General features: G+C 45.6%; 1 protein-coding gene across 5 annotated transcripts in view; it reads right to left on the bottom strand.

The window, feature by feature from the left end:
* The window catches only part of C8H10orf90 (chromosome 8 C10orf90 homolog), a 265705-nt gene that overhangs the window by 33122 nt on the left and 214293 nt on the right, over nt 1-18290 (bottom strand). For 2 of the 5 annotated variants that reach the window (XM_054436229.2, XM_054436230.2), the window contains exons 4-6: nt 6975-7262; nt 3665-3849; nt 1321-1498 (exon numbers count right to left, since the gene is read on the bottom strand). In XM_054436229.2, the coding sequence (XP_054292204.1) occupies nt 1321-1498; nt 3665-3849; nt 6975-7262 (651 nt within the window). Of the gene's footprint in view, nt 1-1320; nt 1499-3664; nt 3850-6974; nt 7263-12089; nt 12423-18290 lie in introns of all 5 variants that reach the window. The other 3 variants (XM_054436233.2, XM_054436231.2, XM_054436228.2) reach the window with 2 other exon arrangements.

The raw sequence follows: 18290 nt of genomic DNA on the forward strand, positions 1-18290 counted from the left end.
GGCCAGTGTAGGCACTGAAGGCCCCAGGGGTCTCCTAGTGCTGGCTTTGGTCCTCAAAGCAACTTGAGAAGTCTGTGCCTGAACCCAGTTTTCTCTTTATTGGGCCAGAGACAAAAAAGCTTCCTGGAAACTATATCCCCATTGAGCCTATATCTGCCAATGGACTTACAGCACTGGTTAGAGACACATTTTCCCATGGGGAGCTCTTTGCACATCCCCTTTCGTTAGTATACTGGAAATTGTCATGAGGAGGGAGAGCAGGTGTCTTGGCAAATATTTAGCCACAGGGAAGGATGCATTCAAATTCATCCTTCTCCGAGGTCTTTAGACGGCTCCACCGGCAGAGTTCTGGTGGAGGGAAGGAGACTTAGCCTGCCCATAGACTGGGGGGGTTCACAGGAATTCTATTACAACACCCTTTTCCTCAGTCCCCCGGCACCCAGAATAAGATCTTGGTAATGTTTGCTAAGCTGCACTTCATTGAACATGGTTATTTCCCCAAAAGACTTTTATTCTGAGTTATACTCATGATTTCACCTCCTAGGGGCCAAAACATTTTCCTAGGAAGAAAGTTCTCATTCCTCTATCCAAAGGAATAAAAGTGGGGTTTCTCCAGGCTTCTAGATTTTAAGATTTGGGTTGGCAGGCACTAAGTATGTGCTCTGATGTCCCCCATCCTTACCCTCATTTCTTTCTGTTATTCTTGCTAGTTTAATCGTCTGTTTATAAGCTCCTCGAAGAACGGACTGAGGTCAGTCTTGCTCCCAGCATGGCACCCAGAGAAGGGTCTTGATAACTCCCTCTCCAGTGAGTAAGTAAGTGTCCTCCCTCACAGGGTCAGTGTGACACTGGCCTCACAGTGCTGGGAAGCTGGCCATGTATTCTCTGAGCTCACAGCAGGAAAAGGGTTTCAAGATGACGAATGTTGATGTAGACAAGTTGGAGTCAACCTCTCACCCCAAGATCTGTTTTGCAATCTATAAAGGGCAAAGGGGATCTCTTGCAAATATCTATTAGGAGCCAAGAATTTGAACTTGCTACCCTGGCTGCTACAGTGGTGTGGCTTCTGTCCCAGCAGTAATGGTAAACTGGTGTCCCAAGTTGTTTCTGCTGAGCTCAATGCCCATGTGTGATCTCTCAAAATGGGCTGGCTCCAAGAACAGGCTTTATGATACTGAGGGTCAGCCACTTGGAGCCATAACAGGTTCTGCGTATGTCAGTGGCATCATTTGGAACTATCACCCCTAAGTGAAAGCCTCCAGCTCCAGGAACCCCCCACCCCTGGTCTTTTCCAGTCTCCACAAGCCACCTGCAGCTTACCACTCAGAGGATGGGGAATCGTGAACTGCTTCTTGCTGGTGCGGATGGGAAGGAGGCTCTGCTTCTGCCTCAGGTCCTCCTTCCGCTGGGCTTTCCTCTGCTGGACCATGTGTTCAAGCTTTTTCAGCCGTTCTTGTGAGCGAGAAATGAATTGGGGCTTACGAATTTCCAGTGCTTCCTATGCAAAGCAAAGAAAATATGTCATTTTTAAGAGCATTGACACAGAAAGGCAACACATCTGTCTGATGTGGCCAAGAAGCCGATGGCAAGCACAACACTCAGAGACCAAAAGCCATGGTGCAAAAGTATGTCACAATTTTCTTGCACATCCTTGTGCAAAGAAGGTAACAGGCATGTTGACAACACAGGTCCTGGGGGTCAGGCCTGGCCAGCCCTGAGGACCCTGCTGCAGCAGGATTGACCGGCAACTGGCATCAAAGCTGGGAGGACAGAGGCAACATCTGCCCGTTCATCTTTCTACCCTGCTGAGTCATTTGTTCCCAAAAGACAATCCAAGAGCCCTACATTCTGTATTCCAAAGAGACATGGGTGTGGAGGGCATGGAGGTGCTGAGTCACTTGCTTCTGTTGCACTTGGAAGCCCCAAGAAGCATAGACACAGATCATCCACTCAGTGTGAAAAACGTGCCCTTTCAGGAGGCACCACAACTGCGGCTAAAGGAAACAGCTCCTCCTCCCGGGTAGAAAGAGCTGGGAGGAAACCTTTGCCTATACAGAAAGTTCTGTGAGCTCCACAAATCACGTCAGAAGTCCCTATGTCTCCACTCCCAACTCCATGCACTAAGCCACCCACACAGGTCTCCTGAACAAGACTAACTGCCATTCCGCTCCGTCCCAGACGCTGGGCTAGGTGCTCGATGTGTATTCATCACGTCGTGGAGTCCCACAACTGTTCAGGAAAGCAGGCATATTTCTTTCCATTTGACAGATGCAAAAACTGAGGCTCATGGTAATTTGGTAGATCACATGGTAACACCCCATCCACAGGAACCCCATTCTTTTCCTGCACTGCCTTTTATGGTCTTAACTTACTATTCCTTGAGTGTCTCTGCTCAAGTCGTCCCCGGCCTGAAGTACCACCCATCAAGTTCCATCTACCCCAGGAATCCCTGTTGAAATGCCCTGTTGAGCCAGAGCATGGTGCTTCACCGACGGGCTTGAGCAACAGTGAGTCACACGTTTACCTCCGTGCTAGGCTGTGAGCTCCAGGAAGTCATGGGCCATGTCTCATTGACAATGCATCACTCACACAGTAGGAGTCCTGCATGTATATGCTCAGCAAAGGCTCACTGGACATGCTGCCATGACCAAAATGTTCCTCTGCCCCCTTCCTCTTCCTTGGTAGCTCAGAGTGCCCAGGGGGAAGAAGTGTGGGCTCAGTCTGTATCACATATGTGTCCCTGGCAGCTACGCTGGGGAAGAAGTCTTCTTGGCCAGCTCACCACATGGTGCCAGCCACCAGGAACAGAGAACTACAAGGTACAAGTCACTGGATGTGCTGAAGCTTCAAGAGAGTTCCATGCTTAAAGAGATAACCCCTAGGAACAGCCTGGTGGCTCAGGTGTAGCTGCTGCCTTGGCTGTCCACCCCACGAAGAATGACCTTAGAGACTTTGGGGGCACCATGAATGCCTCACCCAGGTCCCACCGAGGCCCCCTGGGTACAGGAGCCAGCCAATGGAGCCTCCACAACTGCAACTGCAGGGAGGTTTGCAACCTTATTAAGTGCCTTCCAAGAAGGTGTGGCTAGCTGTGCAATACAGTTAGCAGAGGCTTTCTCTGAGGTTGTTTTCCCTCCTTATTTTTATTTCTCTGTGTTTTTCAAACTTCATAAAATGTGTGCATACTACATTTTATAAAGCAATTGGGAAAAGATGCCAAACTAAAACTTTCCTATCCTTCCATTCATGACCATGTGACCTTGGCCAATTTCACTTCTCAAAGGCTCAGTGTCCTCATCTGAAGACACTGAGATCTGGAGCCCCTATAGGCTCCTACCTCCTGGGAGTCTTGCGTGGATTGGAGGCACTGATGCCTAGGAAGTGACCTGTGGAACGCTGGAGCATCCATCACTGCTGCTGTCACTGTCACTACTGATACTATTTGATCTTCATCCTAACCTGGAGGAGTCAGTGTCATTATCTCCCTTATTCAAAGTGACAGAGTGGCCCAGAAAGCTTAGGGGACCTGCCCAGTCACACAGCTGCTATGAAGTAAAATCAGGTTTCCAGCCTCAGAGGTGGAAGTGAGGTTGTGTGCTCACGGACTCCCTAGGAAATCTCTCCCTTTGGCAGGAATCAAGCCAGGACACACAGAAGGCCTTACTTGCAAGGTCAAAGATCTTGCAGGCGTTTGCTGAGGCTCAGAACAGTCTTCGGACAGGCCAGGGCTCCCTGCTCCGTCGGGGGGTGCTGGTGAGGGTGCTGCTGGGGAGGGCTCAGGCGTGGTGGGGTCCTCACTCTTCTTACATTCCTTTATTTTTACAACCAAGTCACAGCATGTGTAATCTCCTAGGAGAGAAGATTTAGAATCCCATTTAGAGGGCACCAAGTGATTTTCACCTGACTCCTCAATACCATTAGACACAGAAGACAATTTTGAAAACAGAAACGCCAGCGGATTATTAATGGGCCTCGTTAAGCTGACAAGATCATGCCTCATCACAGAGCCCTCGGCCGCCCTGGTCACAAGGAAGAACGTTTGCATTCAGCCCGACTTCAGGACTGGCTAATTATGCCAAGGAGGTATTCCCCAGACTTCTGATGGTTAGGATGGCTTTGCTCAAAATGAAAAGAAACTTTTCTATTCAGTGCTTCATATTAAGTGTGTCCTGTCCAATTATCACAGTTCGGTTGTTTTGGGACAGTGTATTAATCTACCCAGTGCTTACTACACTGATGATATAAGGACAGGGCACTGGTATTCAATTATAGAGCCCTCCCCTGCACTTGCTGGAGACGACCACTGGCTTTGCATAAGTAATTGGAATGACTTCTCTCTCAAGGCTGGTTTGGGTCTCTTCCTGGGGCCATTTTGACTTTCCCTTGTGGAAAAGGTCAGGAAATGAATGGATCCAACAGCATCTCAGGCAGGACAGTTTCTGATTGATTGGGGATTAATGAGTATTCACTGGACACTTACTGGCCTCAGCCGGCAACACAATGTCCTTCGCTCTGTCCTTAGCCCACCCCTCCCATATAAGCCCCACTACTTGCCTCACTGCACCTTCCCCTCAACACAGCGCCCTGAAAACTACCCCAGTTCTGAAATGCATGACAGCCTCTCCCTCACTCCTCACCCACATGCTCGCCTATCTCCATATAGCCCCTTTGATTCCTCTGCCCAGTGGACTCCCACCCTCCAGGCTGAGTCCAAACCTTCCAAAAGCCTCCCTCCCCTTCTCAAGGCATGACCCATCCCTGCCTCTGCTACGTCACCACAGGGAACACACATCGCTCATTCAGCAGCATCCATCACCAGGTGGGGTTGGAAGATGATGTTTTCACCCCACAAGCCTATGGCTCCTTCGAGGGCTGGACCATATCATATCCACCCTGCATCTCTCCACAGCACCAGGTGCCCAAAAGGAGCTCATTCTGTGGGGAGTGGAGAGGTGGCCTTCTGGAGGCTCACCTGTCCGTGGGATGCATCTCCATGATTACAACGACTACAACTACAACTCACCATTTATGCCTGGGTCCTCCCTCTCCTAGGTCAGCTGTCCAACCTCTGCTCAAAACCCACCCACAGTTCCTATTACCTACAAGCCCAAGCCAACTGGACTTTTCACGGCTCTTCATGGTAGACGTCCCACCTGCAGCTGTCGCTTTGGAGTCTTTACCAACAGCCCACCACTTAGAAGGTTTCCAGTCATGCTCTTTCATTTTTCTGAGCATTTGCTCTGGTTCCTTCTGGAAAAGAGCAACCACTCTGCCCCACCCACCCACCGTCTCCCACTGCCCCTTCAGGCCTAACACTAGCCCCAGCCCCCATCCTGTGGAGTTAATCTTGCCTTCTGCCACGCTGTTTCCATGTCTTCTTGTGAGCATGTTTTCTAGTTCACCCTGTGCACAGGGGAGGAAGCCACAATTTCTCTGCCTCCTTCTCCACCATTCTCCCCAGCACCAGAACCAGAAACCCAAGGGCCAACCCTAACACTCCCACCTCTTCACTGCTCAAAGACCCATCCCTGGATCCTGAGCATCTCTGCAGCTCCAGCCCCTCCTGCACAGTGACTCCATGCTCTCCTTGCCGGCTGGGCCTCAGCCCCCAGCCGCGCTCCTCTCCCATCTGTCCTCCACATTGCGCACGAGGCAGTAGTTTCCTCTCGAGCAAATCTAATTATGTCTCTTCCTCTTCAAAGGCTTGGCTCTGCCTTCAATCCAGACTTCCTAAGTGGGTTTAGAAAGGCCTTCCAACCTGACGCACGTGTCCCCTACAGACTCATGCCAGCCACTGCCACCCCTACAACCCTTGCACCCTGGCCCGACCCTCTGCAGGTCCCCAAATCAACCATGTTCTTCCTGTCCCTGCTCCTTGTGTCATATGTGCCTTTCCCTTAGCCTGCAATGCTCTTTGCCCTCAGGTCTGATTTGAAAACATCAAATACACTTTCAAATTCCTGCTCATATCACTTCCTTGGCAAAGATGCCTCTGCGCAGACCCTCCTCGGAGTGTCAGGGGCCATCCTCGGCTTCCCCATGGCCCACCACACAGACATGGCTATGCTGCTGACTGTTTCCTGCACCAACTGAGAGCCTAGGGGGCAGGGGATATAAAGCACAGTGTCTGGCATACAGTAGGTGCTTAATAAATGCTTCTCTAAATGATTAATGAATGAGAAGCTAGGGATTAACTTGGGTTCTAAGTGAAATTACTTTTATAATTGCCATAACCAATTTAAATTTTACAACCCAAGCTGATATCTTTCTTTCTGTCCTTTTCCATAGTTCTTTGAGAACATCTTTAGAATGATAGGAAATGTAAATTTTTCCTGCTGACATAACCGGGCGCCACAGGACATTTTTCCAATGTGTTCTTATGTCCTTTCTATAACATTGTTTGTCACACCATTTAGTAGTAGTCAGCAACTTGACCCCCAGAGAAATGATGACTGTGTTCTAATTCTTGGTTTCTTCCTCTGTGGGAGGCTGAGTTTGGGACCTACCTTTTGGGCATGTGAGTTCCAGTGTCTCATGCTTGTTAAGTGCTGGGGACCTGTGGGAGCCTCGCCCCTTAGTCATTATATCCCTGCTAGTTAGTCACGGGGTCACAGTCAACCCAGCGGACCTGCTGCCTTCAGAGCAGCCACACACACCTGCCTTCATCTCCATCCTTCCTTAGCTGAGCCTGAGAATCTGCTGTGCACCTGGGTGTGGTCTTCTTTCAGCCTCAAGGGGGTACTGGCCTTGTACACAGTGGGCTTGAAAATCCCTGACCCACATAGGGCTGCCTCCTGGGTGCTTGGGAGGTTCTTACTTGCCAACCATTTGTCCCCTTTCTGCTCTCCCAGTTGGAGAAGGGGAGGCTTCATCAGATGAACGGTGACAGTATGCACGAGGTCCAGGTAGGCAATCAACACATTTTTATCGAATGTCAAGACCGAATGATGTCACCCAGCACCCTCGCTCCTTACCTTTGGGGAACTTGCTTTCTATCTGAACACCATTGTCTTCCTGCGGAGATGCACATACATCTTGTAAGGGGCAAAGAAACCCAGGAAAAAGGATTCTGGGTTTCAGGAAGCTTGGATGTCGTCTCTCTGTGGGCTCAGAAAGGTCTCTAGACAGACAGTCATCGCTTGGAGAGCTATCCCCAATGGTAAGGAAATGTCTAGTGGGCTTCTGTTCCACTGGAGGAGCAGACACAGTCATGCATACTTCTTGTTGCCTCTTGCTGCTTCCATAAAATACTTTTGTGTGTACTAAAAATAAAACGAGAGTTGTGCTCAAAATCTCTTATGAATCCAATCTAATGTACTGACTGCTACCGCACATGGTGCTTTTCTCGGGACAGACTTGGGGGGGGAGTACAGCACTGCAAGTTCAGTTAGGAGCGCCATCTGTATACAGTGCTGTCTTGGATTAGGCTTGAAAGAGATTGTGCTTGGTGGTGTCCTTAGGAACTCATATTACATTATCTGCAGTGAGCAATAGAGTGAGTTAGCACCTTGATTCTGGGGCCAGAGTACTTGAGTTCAAATCCCACCTCTGCTACATTTAAACTTTCCAGCCTCACCTATAAAATTGAGGTGAGGCAATAATATAATGGACTAATATTAAATTATTTATTATTATATTATTTAGGTTTCTGTAATCAGTTTATTTCTATAACAAATTATATCTTTTATATAATTTATATGATTATATTGTATATAACAACATATCTATATTATTATATAAATCTCAAATATGAAAATTGAAGTAATGTTATAATGAAATAGTAATTTATATAGAGTGTTTAGCACAGTACCTGATGCACAGTCAGCTTTGAATAAATGTTCATTATGATTACTATTGCAGAAGCATTGGTGCCGAGTTACGTACTATGGCGAATACAGAGATAGGAAACAATTTATCGGGTCAACGTGCATAGCTCTAATAAAGCAGTGGGTTTAAAGATGTTACAACATGTCACTTGTTTCCACGTTGTACTATCAAAAGCCTGGGAACCACCCTATGTCCATTGATAGGGGACTAATTAAATAAACTATGGTACATCCATGCTCTGCAACGGTTAAAAAGAATGAGGCAGATGTTCTTGGGTGGATGTGGGTTAATCTGTAAGATACATTATCTAGTGAACAAAGCAAAATGCAGGACAGTGTACTTCCCCAGTAAATGCTTTTAGACTCAGAAATCTCTCAAAGGACACAGAAGATGCGGGAGACTGTGTTGTCTCAGGAGAGGGCAATGTAACACTAGGAATTGGGAGTGGAAGACAGGCTTTCTTTTCACCACCCATTTTGTACTCTTCGATTTTTTTTAAACCTCTTTTATTTTGGAATGCCCTATACATTTTTTAAAGAGCTACTCTTTTTAAATAAGGGAGGGACTGCACCACATTTTCAACCCCCCATGCTGATGCCACCCAAGAGAAATGACCCCACCATTGCTGCCACTGGGAATGCATCCTAGCCTTCTTGTGTGTTGGGACAGAAAAAAACACATTGGGAATCCCTGGAATAACAAAAGTTATAAGAATATTCTTGCTTGGGAGGCCGAGGCAGGCGGATCACGGAGGTCAGGAGATCGAGACCATCCTGGTTAACACGGTGAAACCCCATCTCTACTAAAAATACACACACACACACACACACACACACACACACACCAAGAATATTCTTGCTATATTTTCTCAAATGTCTTATATATAAAAAGGAATTGAGCTCATGACTACCAACCTCTCTCATCAATTTCTCAGATGTCTGCAATTTGTTTCACGCCCTCTGTCCTGGAGTCCCCACTGCTCCAGCCAGGGAAAGCAGGCTGTGTGGGGTGGGGCCAGGCTGTGTAGTACAGAGGGAAGAGCAAAAACTGTAGGGCTAGAGGGCCCCCATAGCACCTTCCTGGACATGGGATCCAGCACAGGTGAGGCCACCTGAGAGCCATCAATTTTCTTATTCACCAAGAGGGGAAACCCAGCTTTCCATGTTCTTATGCACAAAAAAACAAAATGTAGGTCAAAAGTGCCTGCAGGCCCCAGTGTTGGATACACAGAAAGTACCAAAAAGAAAGAAATTATATCAGCCTTTGTCATTTGGAGACATTTGTCTACCTATTGTAAAGTTGGCTTTGCTAAATTGTACAGAAAAATGTTTCCAAACGTTTATTTCAAAACATTGGTTCTGTTTAAGTACAAAATATTGCAGACAGAAAAAGTCTGAAAATAGTCATACATCACTTTCTTTTATTAAAGCTCTCTGACAGAATCAAAAACCAAATTAGTTATCAGTGATGCAGTCTCTATCTGCCAGGTGATATGGATCCATCCTGGAGTTCGATTTTTTAAATTAACATATTTATTTATAGATTTATAGAGATCAACCGATCAATATTTTAATCTATTTATCTATCATCTATCTATCTCTGGTTTATTGTAAATTTTTATGTGAATGAGCTTGTGTAAGTCAGATGTTCAGGCTGTGACTTGAAAGAGTTAAAGCAACTCAGAGGAAATAGAAGGTAGTTAGTGTACTGGAGAAAAGAAATATGCAGCCAAAGAAGGACTTTTCTGACAACTGATTGATCAGGTCTCATTTTACGCATTCTGAAACGTACAATCGTCAGCGGTGCAGTCACTCTCAGGTGGGCCCTCGCAGGACAAGGTGGCACGTGTGCTCTTCTCCTCCCATGCACTCCACGTGTGGGTGGGACGGAGAGTTCTCTGTTCATGCCCAACATGCTAAACTGCATCACCCCACTGAGGACCCACAGTCACTGCAGGATCTGGCCATCTCGAGAGCAGCCTGCCAATGAAGCCACCTATCCCAGGCATTTCCATTCATTAGACGGGTGCTCAAAGCCCCTGTCCTGAGTCTGACACATGGAGAGGGCTAGGCCATCATGAGTGTCCTTTAAATAGAAACATTTCCCATATCCCCTTTTCCCAAATTGATTGACATGCCATAGCACAATAATCTCACAAACTTGATTATCCCAGAATTGAGCTACGCAGCAGGAAGTGAACAAAAACCAACCAAAAGATTCTGCCCAACAGTTGTAAATTCCTTCTGTGGAACTCATATCCTTGACTCATAGAAGAGCCCCTTGGGTCATGATGCAATGCCCATTTATGCTTTCCTCAAGTTCATTTTTATTGTGAAATACATTATATTTACAATATAAAGATATTAAACAGAGCACCCACAAAGTTACCTCCTAGATTAAGAAGCGGAATATTTCCCGGGCTTCAGACATCTGAGCTACTCTTGGATGGCACCCACCCACATTCTACGAGACAGGACCACTCACCTCAACTGTGGGTTACTCCACATTCTTTTTGTCTCTAATTTTCCCACCTATGTAGGTACCCTTAACCAATATGTTTTTATATCAAAATTCTGACTAGCAAGCACAAAGCTAGCTTTTTTTGTTTGTTTGTTTTAGACAGAGTCTCGTTCTGTCACCAGGTTGGAGTAGCACAATCTTGGCTCACTGCAATCTCCACCTTCCAGGTTCAAGCAATACTGCCTCAGCCTCCCGAGTAGCTGGGATTACAGGTGCCGACCACCACGCCCAGCTAATTTTTGTATTTTTAGTGGAGATGGGGTTTTACCATGTTGGCCAGGATGGTCTTGATCTCTTGACCTCGTGATCTGCCCGCCTTGGCCTCCTAAAGTGCTAGGATTACAGGCGTGAGCCGCCGCACCTGGCCAAAAGCTAGCCATTTTAAGGTAAGGACATCATTGTATCTGTTAGATAAAAGCTTCCAGAGGAGGCTTCAGCAGGTTGGCTGGGCCATAGCTTTCATGTGAGTTTGTGGGACATGATTCTGGGGAAGAAAGTAGCAAGGGATGAATGAGTCCTGGACACCAGGGACTGATCACGGTTGGCATCAGGCAGGGCTGGCATGTGTCCAGGCATGCTGGCAGGCAGGAGTAGCATCAGGGGAGTGGGCTGGTCTGGATTTTCTGTTCCTGACCTCACCATGTTCAACTGCAGGCCTTAGGGATAAGTTGAAGCAGAACACTCTGCAGTGAAATGTGAGCCCTGTGGAAAACCATGCAGGGCAGGGACTGGGGGTGGCGGAATTTCAAGGACCTCAATGACACATCATCAAGAACAGCCGAGAAGAGGCATGCATCTGGGCTAGGTGGGGACACCGCCAGCCCATGCAGGTCCTTAGGACAATATGAGAAAAAGATGGGTCTTTTTCAAGACATTTTACCTCCATTGGCCAGAAAATGTCACCATAAGCCAATCTGATAGAAAAAGATACTTTATTATCTCTCCAAATATTGTATAAATCTTTGATGTTCTTATATGAGTCCCTGTTGAGCCAGTGGCTCCCTATACACACACAGTCTCATAATTGTAGCAATTTTGGCGCAGTAGAAAACCAGAAAGCGTGAGTGGTTGCTAAGGACAGAAACCAGTACAACAGCAAGACTGTCAGTCACATCTCAAAGGAAGAGCAAGAAAACTATGAAAATCAGACATACGAGCCGGGAGGGTACAGCTGCCCAGGGAATTTTAATAGCCCAAGGCAGGTAAATGACATACAGAAGTCGCATTAGAATCATTTATTTCCAGATTAGTTTAAATTGTGTTAAAGGTATTCTGGTGTTGAAGATGAGACTTAGCTCTTTAGAACATTCATTCACTCAGGAAGAGAAAGATTGTCTCTGAGGTTTTGGGTCACAGCTCTGTGTAGCCTCCTGCCCTCTTAAAACAGACTTCAACCAACCACTCAACCAAAAAGACCTCTCTGAACAAAGCTGGCCTCCCTGAGTGTAAACCACACATTTCCTCCACATGCTGATGTTCCGGGCGGTGACGTTTTCTCCCCACAGAATCTGGGCCATCTTACAACCAACTGTGTCTTAAGAGTTCCAGTAACCCAAGCTTGTATCGTTGTCTCTGGGCCATCAACATAAAGATCAGTTTCTCAACTCAACTGCAGGGTGGCCCTCAGCATCTCCTAAAAGCCCTAATGCTCTTTGCCATGAACCTAAACAGCCCCAGACTGCCTTCTGCCCTCAACACCTTTGCAAAGCTCTCGGGTCTGCATTTTATACGTAGCATCTCACCTCTTCCTTTCACCTGGGTTCTTTTCCAGCAAGCTCCATAACCACAGCATCTAACTGGAAACCAGTTAAGAGACATTGGCAGGCTTGGGTGTCTGTTGAACACCCACTCTGCATGGGCGCCTGCAGGTGAGTTGAGCACTCTCCTTTGCTGTCTCCTTTTGGCAAGAGAGAGGCTGCTGCAGAGGGGAAGGAAGGTGTTCTTCTGCATGTTGCCTGCTGCAGAGGCGGGGAAGGCATTCTTCTCCAAGTTGAATGCTGCAGAGGCGGGGAAGGCATTCTTCTGCATGTTGTGTCCTGCAGTGGAGGGAAAGGCATTCTTCTGCAGGTTGCATGCTGCAGAGGGAGAGAAGGCATTTTTCTGCATGTTGCATGCTGCAGAGGAGGAGGGAAGGCATTCTTCTGCATGATGCATGCTAATCCATGGACATGGAGGCCACGAAAAAGGAAGGAAGAGGCAGTAACAATGGGTACTCTAATCGCACAGCTTTTCAAGCAAGTGTTGTTTGCTTTATTCTTTTCCTTTCAAAGGAGAGAGAAAACCCAAAACCACCTCCAATTACGATACATGGAAGATGAAATAAAAGAAAGTCAAGTTAATTTGTGGCCTTTTAAGAAACAAGAGGTTGAGCATGGTGTCTCACACATGTAATCCCAGCACGCTGGGAGGCTGAGGCAGGAGGATTGCTTGAGTGCAGGAGTTCAAGCCCAGCCTGGGCAACATAGTAAGACCCTAACTCTACTAAAAATTAAAACAAAACAAAACAAAACAAAACAAAAAAAAAACTAGCCAAGCATGGTGGTATGTGCCTGTGGACCGAGCTACTCTAGAGGCTGAGATGGGAGGATCACTTGATACCAGCAGTTCGAGGCTGCAGTGAGCCATGATGGCACCACTTCACTTCAGCCTGGGTGACAGAACGAGACACAGTCTGAAAAACAAAAAAAATACAGAAAGGAAGAAAGAAAAGAAAGGAAGAAGAAAAAGAAAAGAAAGAGAGAAAAAAGAAAAGGAAAGAAAAGAAAACAGAACAGAACAAGCCTATTACATGGACAAGACTGGTAGATATTTTCTCTGCTTTTTTTTCTGGTTAAGACTTCAACTATTGGCTGCAGGTTCAAACTCTATTTCCTCACGTGGGATTGGGTCTCCATTTGGTATCACTGTATTTCACCACATCCAGACTTCTGTTTAAAATCAACCGATAATTGTTTCAGCACATTTCTGTTCAATTTCTATGTAGTGGTGTTGCAACCCAGGAAGGGAGTCAGAAAAGGTAGGAGGAGGCGGACAGCAAATGGGATAAACAGCTCCCGGCAGAGAGGATGGAAGCAGTGAGCTGCGTTACCCACAAAGATGATCCACAGCAAAAGCAGAGCTGGAGCGGGCGCCACTGGGAAGAGAAAGGAGAGAGAAGGAATGGGAATGCCAAGGAGGACAGCCAAGCTAAAAATCAACCCACAGGGATGAAGGGGCAACGGCGGGGCTGGAGGAAGCAGACATGGAGGGGGCCTTTCCTCACCAGAAAACCAGACTTCCTACAAATGCCTTTCTAGACAGTAAACAGACTTCTTCTGCTATAAACATCAACCATTAGAACCTTTTCTCCCTAAAGCAGCAGACCTCAGGGGCAGAGAGGCTGATGGCCAAGAAATCCGACTAACTTGTAAACAGTGGTAGTGATATGTGAGAAAAGCCTTCCTTCTTCTGCGAGCTTGGGCAGATGGTCAGGAATGGAGAACCATAGTTAAGACGTCAATAGGGTGTTAGGATACTATTATGCAAATTCAGTGATCAGAAGCACGCTGTATATTCAGAGAAAAAGAAAAAAAACAATATATTCAATGTTATTGTTATAGTGTCAGGTTTCAAAGTACCATGTAGGCAATTGTGCAAGCAACTCTCATTTGCAGTAAAGACTCACATGCAGTTGCTGCAAAGTAGGAATATATGTATGTGTATATATATATATATATATATATATATAGATAGATAGATAGATAGATAGATATATATAGATATGTCAACCCACACAAAGAATATCTAGAAAGGACTGGATAACTAGCCAGTTATCCATTATTTTCTGTTTTTAGCTAGTTATGATTATTCCAATAATGTCATAAACCTAGAGATTTTCAGGTTGATGAACAGGAGTCTTAAAACACAACAAAACTATTTGGAAGGCAGAAATAAAACACACACACACACACACACACGTGGACACACTCATGTCTGTCTGCTTCCTGATAACAAGATTACCTCGACTACATCGCAAATCATGATCAATAGGAACAAGTTCCAATTAATTATTAGATCACATCTTTCTACCGTACTTTCAGGAAGTAGAGTCCCAGAATATCAGTTACCCTACAGTCCTTTATCCCCAAAGCATGGCCCAGATTCCAGAAGCACACAGAAAAATAACTTTAAACTTTTCTTAAAACTTACTGCTAAAGTTTCCCAAAGTGACCCTTTGAAGTAATAATTATTTTCATTAAGACATTTCCATTTAGAAAATCTTTTTCTAAAGTATAAAAGCAATAAATGATCACTGTAAAGAAAACCTGACCTATAGAAAAGTGTTAAAAATTAAAATACTGACAATCTGACACTCCCCAAAATGCTCACAGTATTTCTCTCTGGGAGCTATGACATATTTCTAGTACATTAATCTATGAGCTTTTTCCTTCATTTCTTTCATTTCCACTTTGGATACAGCTTGTAACTCAAGTGGGTCACCCTCTCTCATACTCATACCCACTGACATATAACAGCACAGGTTCATCGAGACATGCCTGTTAGGGAGCGGTGCTGGGGTGATGGGCTCCTTGCTGTTGATGGTTCTCCTTCCTGGTGCCTGGCAATTTCAGCAGGCTTTCATGTCTCCTCCCACTCTTGCTTTCCTGGGTACTCTGACAATTACCAAACAGGCAATGCTGCATGTTAAATTGGAAGAAAAAAAAATCAAGGTAATCTTCCAGGCATTGAAGGGAACAGCATAGAGGAATGTTGACCAAGGTCCCCACAGAGTGAAATGTCTGCTCAGGACCAGATGGTCATCCCAGAATTACTGGACATGTACATGCAAGCATGCATGCATGTGGCTGTGTGGCTGTGTGTCTGTGTGCACATGTGCCTAAGTGAAGAAGGGAGGTGGCTTCCATGTCAGACTTTTAACCTACTACTCTCATCTGAGGGTACTGAGCTTTTAGCATTCCAGGGAAGGAGGAAACAAAGTTTTTTTGTGGGTTTCTCCTGCTCCCTCAAATAAATTTTTTGACTTATCTTCAATTTAACTATTTATTGAGTACCTACTATGTGCCAGGAAATGTTATAGGGCACGTGGGATGCAACAGTGAAAAAACAAAATTCCTGCCCTCATGCCTCGTACATCCAATGGCCATCATCTCCACACCAGCCCCACATTCCTACAACCACAGCTGCTTCACCTCTGAGCTTGTAGATTAAAACCTCCTACTCTCTGACTACATCCACTAACTCTTCCAGCTCACAGAATGCTACTCTGTTCATACCTTTTACTCAGAATCACTGAGCCCTCAAGTCCCTACCACCTCTGTTGTCAGGCACAGCTGGTTGCCTAACCAATATCCATTTTTGGTTTTTTGTTTTAACTTAGAAAACCCCCATTTTGTTCAAGATGGCAATGGTCCTAGCTAAAAACATTTTGGCATCATAGGCCACTGCTCTGGCCAGTGAGATATAAGTAGAAAAGTCCTTTGGGAGAACTGAGCAGGTCTTGAGAAGAGATGGTCCGCACAGTATTTAGTGTGGATGTGGATGTGATGGCTGGACTCCTGGCAACTACTTTATGAGCATAATAATGAGAGCCACACCTAAAGGAAATAGAAAGGAAGGAGTCACATTCCAAAGCCATACCCTCGCCCAGGCTGCCCACCTCTGGATTTTTTTTTTTTTTTAACAATAGATACACTCACCTTTTTAAGCCACTGCTTTTTGAGTATCTAGTTACTCAGAGTTAAACACAAGTCCTAATTGATCTATCAAGGTATAAGGGTAGATAGATATGTGGTAGCATAGAGCACAATCACATGGCATGTTTGTTAAAACTTAGACTGCTGGGCCCACTCTGGGGTTTCCAATTTAGTATATCAGAAGTGAGCCCCAGAAATGTTCATTTCTGAGTTCCCAAGTGATGCTGATGCTACTGCTCCAGGAACCATACTTTGAGACCCACACGGTTAGGTTTCATTGCAGTGAAGAAACAAAGAACAAAAGCAAGCAGATTTTGGTGGCACAGTGCCTTGCTACTAAAAATGTGGCACACCAACCAGTAGCATTCACCATGCCCAGGAACTTGCTAGACACACAGAATCCGAGACCTCACCTCAGAGCCACTGAATCTGAATCTGCATTGTAACCAGTTCCCAAGTGGTTCACATGCATGTCCACGTCTGAGAAGCAGGACCTGTTACATGGCCTGTGCAAGCCCAGGGGTCTCTGCCCATCACGGTCATTCAGGAAGGTCAAGGAGGCTCCATCTGCCTCCATGACCGTGGGTGCTGAAAGGAGTGGATGGAATGGATCATTGCCCTGGCCCATCAAGGCTCCACTCTAGACGAGTCACCTCACTCAGGATTACCTCAACCATTAATGTCAGGGTGGCGGCTGTGCAATCCCATCAGGTTCCCAGAAAGAGAACAAGAATGAGAACAAACAATTTAAGGACTCCTACAGTCAGCCTGGCTTTCTTCTTTCCTGTCCTTCAACTATTCTCAGAAAAAGGACTACAGAAATTTAAAATAGTGTAAGTACAAATGTATCTGCTAGAACAAAAACACAAACCTTCTTAAATACCAAAACAAATAAACAGATGTAAATGCATATATAGCAAAGAATACATATCTTGGAAAGAAATATCACAAGAATGAAAAATAAAAATAATTATTAAATTATGATAATGTTGACACCAAACATCGGTCGTATCAATAAATGTGAATAGACTTAACTTATCTTTTAAAAGAAAAGGACTTTCAATGTGGCTTGTAAAACAAGGGAACTTTGGCAATGCCTGACAAAGCCACATCTGAACATAACTTGCAATTCAGCCATTCCCCTATGAGGATTGCACTCTGATGGGGCTTACAAGATGGCCTGCAGGCCTCCCCCAACATCATCGGCTTATTTGCTTTGTCCTCTGTCAGCAAGTAAGCCAAGGGCAAGCCGCAGAGATCTAAGGACGAGGGGTGAGGCCAGTGGGGAATAATGGCCCTTCCATAGAAGGAATGGACATCACTTTGATCTGCATTTGGGCAGACCAGGCGGGCTCCTTCAGATAATCAATTCCGACTCTAGCACTGAGCAGTGAATGTCACCTGTACTGAGCAGTCCAAATCACCAAACAAATATATCCAACATGTGGGAGCTGGCTGAGAGAGCCCTGGAGAGTCTTTGAGCTAATGAGCCTGGTCAAAGGGACGTGGAGAGAACTATTTTGAAAGCCAAAAGGCAGCAAGCCACAAAACATCTTGAATGAGACTAAAACTTGCAGGCAGTCTAGGGAGGGCCCCAGCTAGATCAGTGAGTGAGGGCTCATGGATACTAAATTAAGGCCTTAATCATCCCTCAACTATCTTCATGCTTAGGCTTAAGCCCTGGGATGGTCCACACACAAGCAGATCTTGATGTTCCTAATCTTGACTTTCCTACATTTTAGAATATCCCCCTACAACAACTTCCATGCATTGATTTTGAACATTGGCGCATCGACTCACCACAGCCTCCCGCTCAGAACGCCGCCTTCGTCATTAGCACGGCCGTCATTCTTGTTTGGACAGCTGTTTCCTGGCAATAATTTGAACATATACTACATTTTCCCCTCTTTATAAAAATGAGTAGCAAATGGGCATATGAGTATGCTTGGCAAAACTAAATAATTAAGTTGAAGATGGAGATCATTAGGTGCTGGAAGAAGCAAATCTCTAACCTTAATTCATGGTCATGGGACTAAAGCCAGAAATGGGTTGATTTCATGCTGAGTTGTGAAGGAAATGAACAAAATTGAAGAGTCAATTTGAAACGTGAAATATATATGACCAAACACTAGGCCTAAGGAGGAGTTACAAAATCACAGGTTTTATATCACTGTTGAGAGCTCTGATCACAGAATCCCCTTTCTAATGTTTTTTTGATATGTATTCAACGTCCAAACGTGTTTTCAGGAC

This window comes from Pongo pygmaeus, chromosome 8, assembly GCF_028885625.2.
Source record: "Pongo pygmaeus isolate AG05252 chromosome 8, NHGRI_mPonPyg2-v2.0_pri, whole genome shotgun sequence".
NCBI classification, from domain to species: domain Eukaryota; kingdom Metazoa; phylum Chordata; class Mammalia; order Primates; family Hominidae; genus Pongo; species Pongo pygmaeus.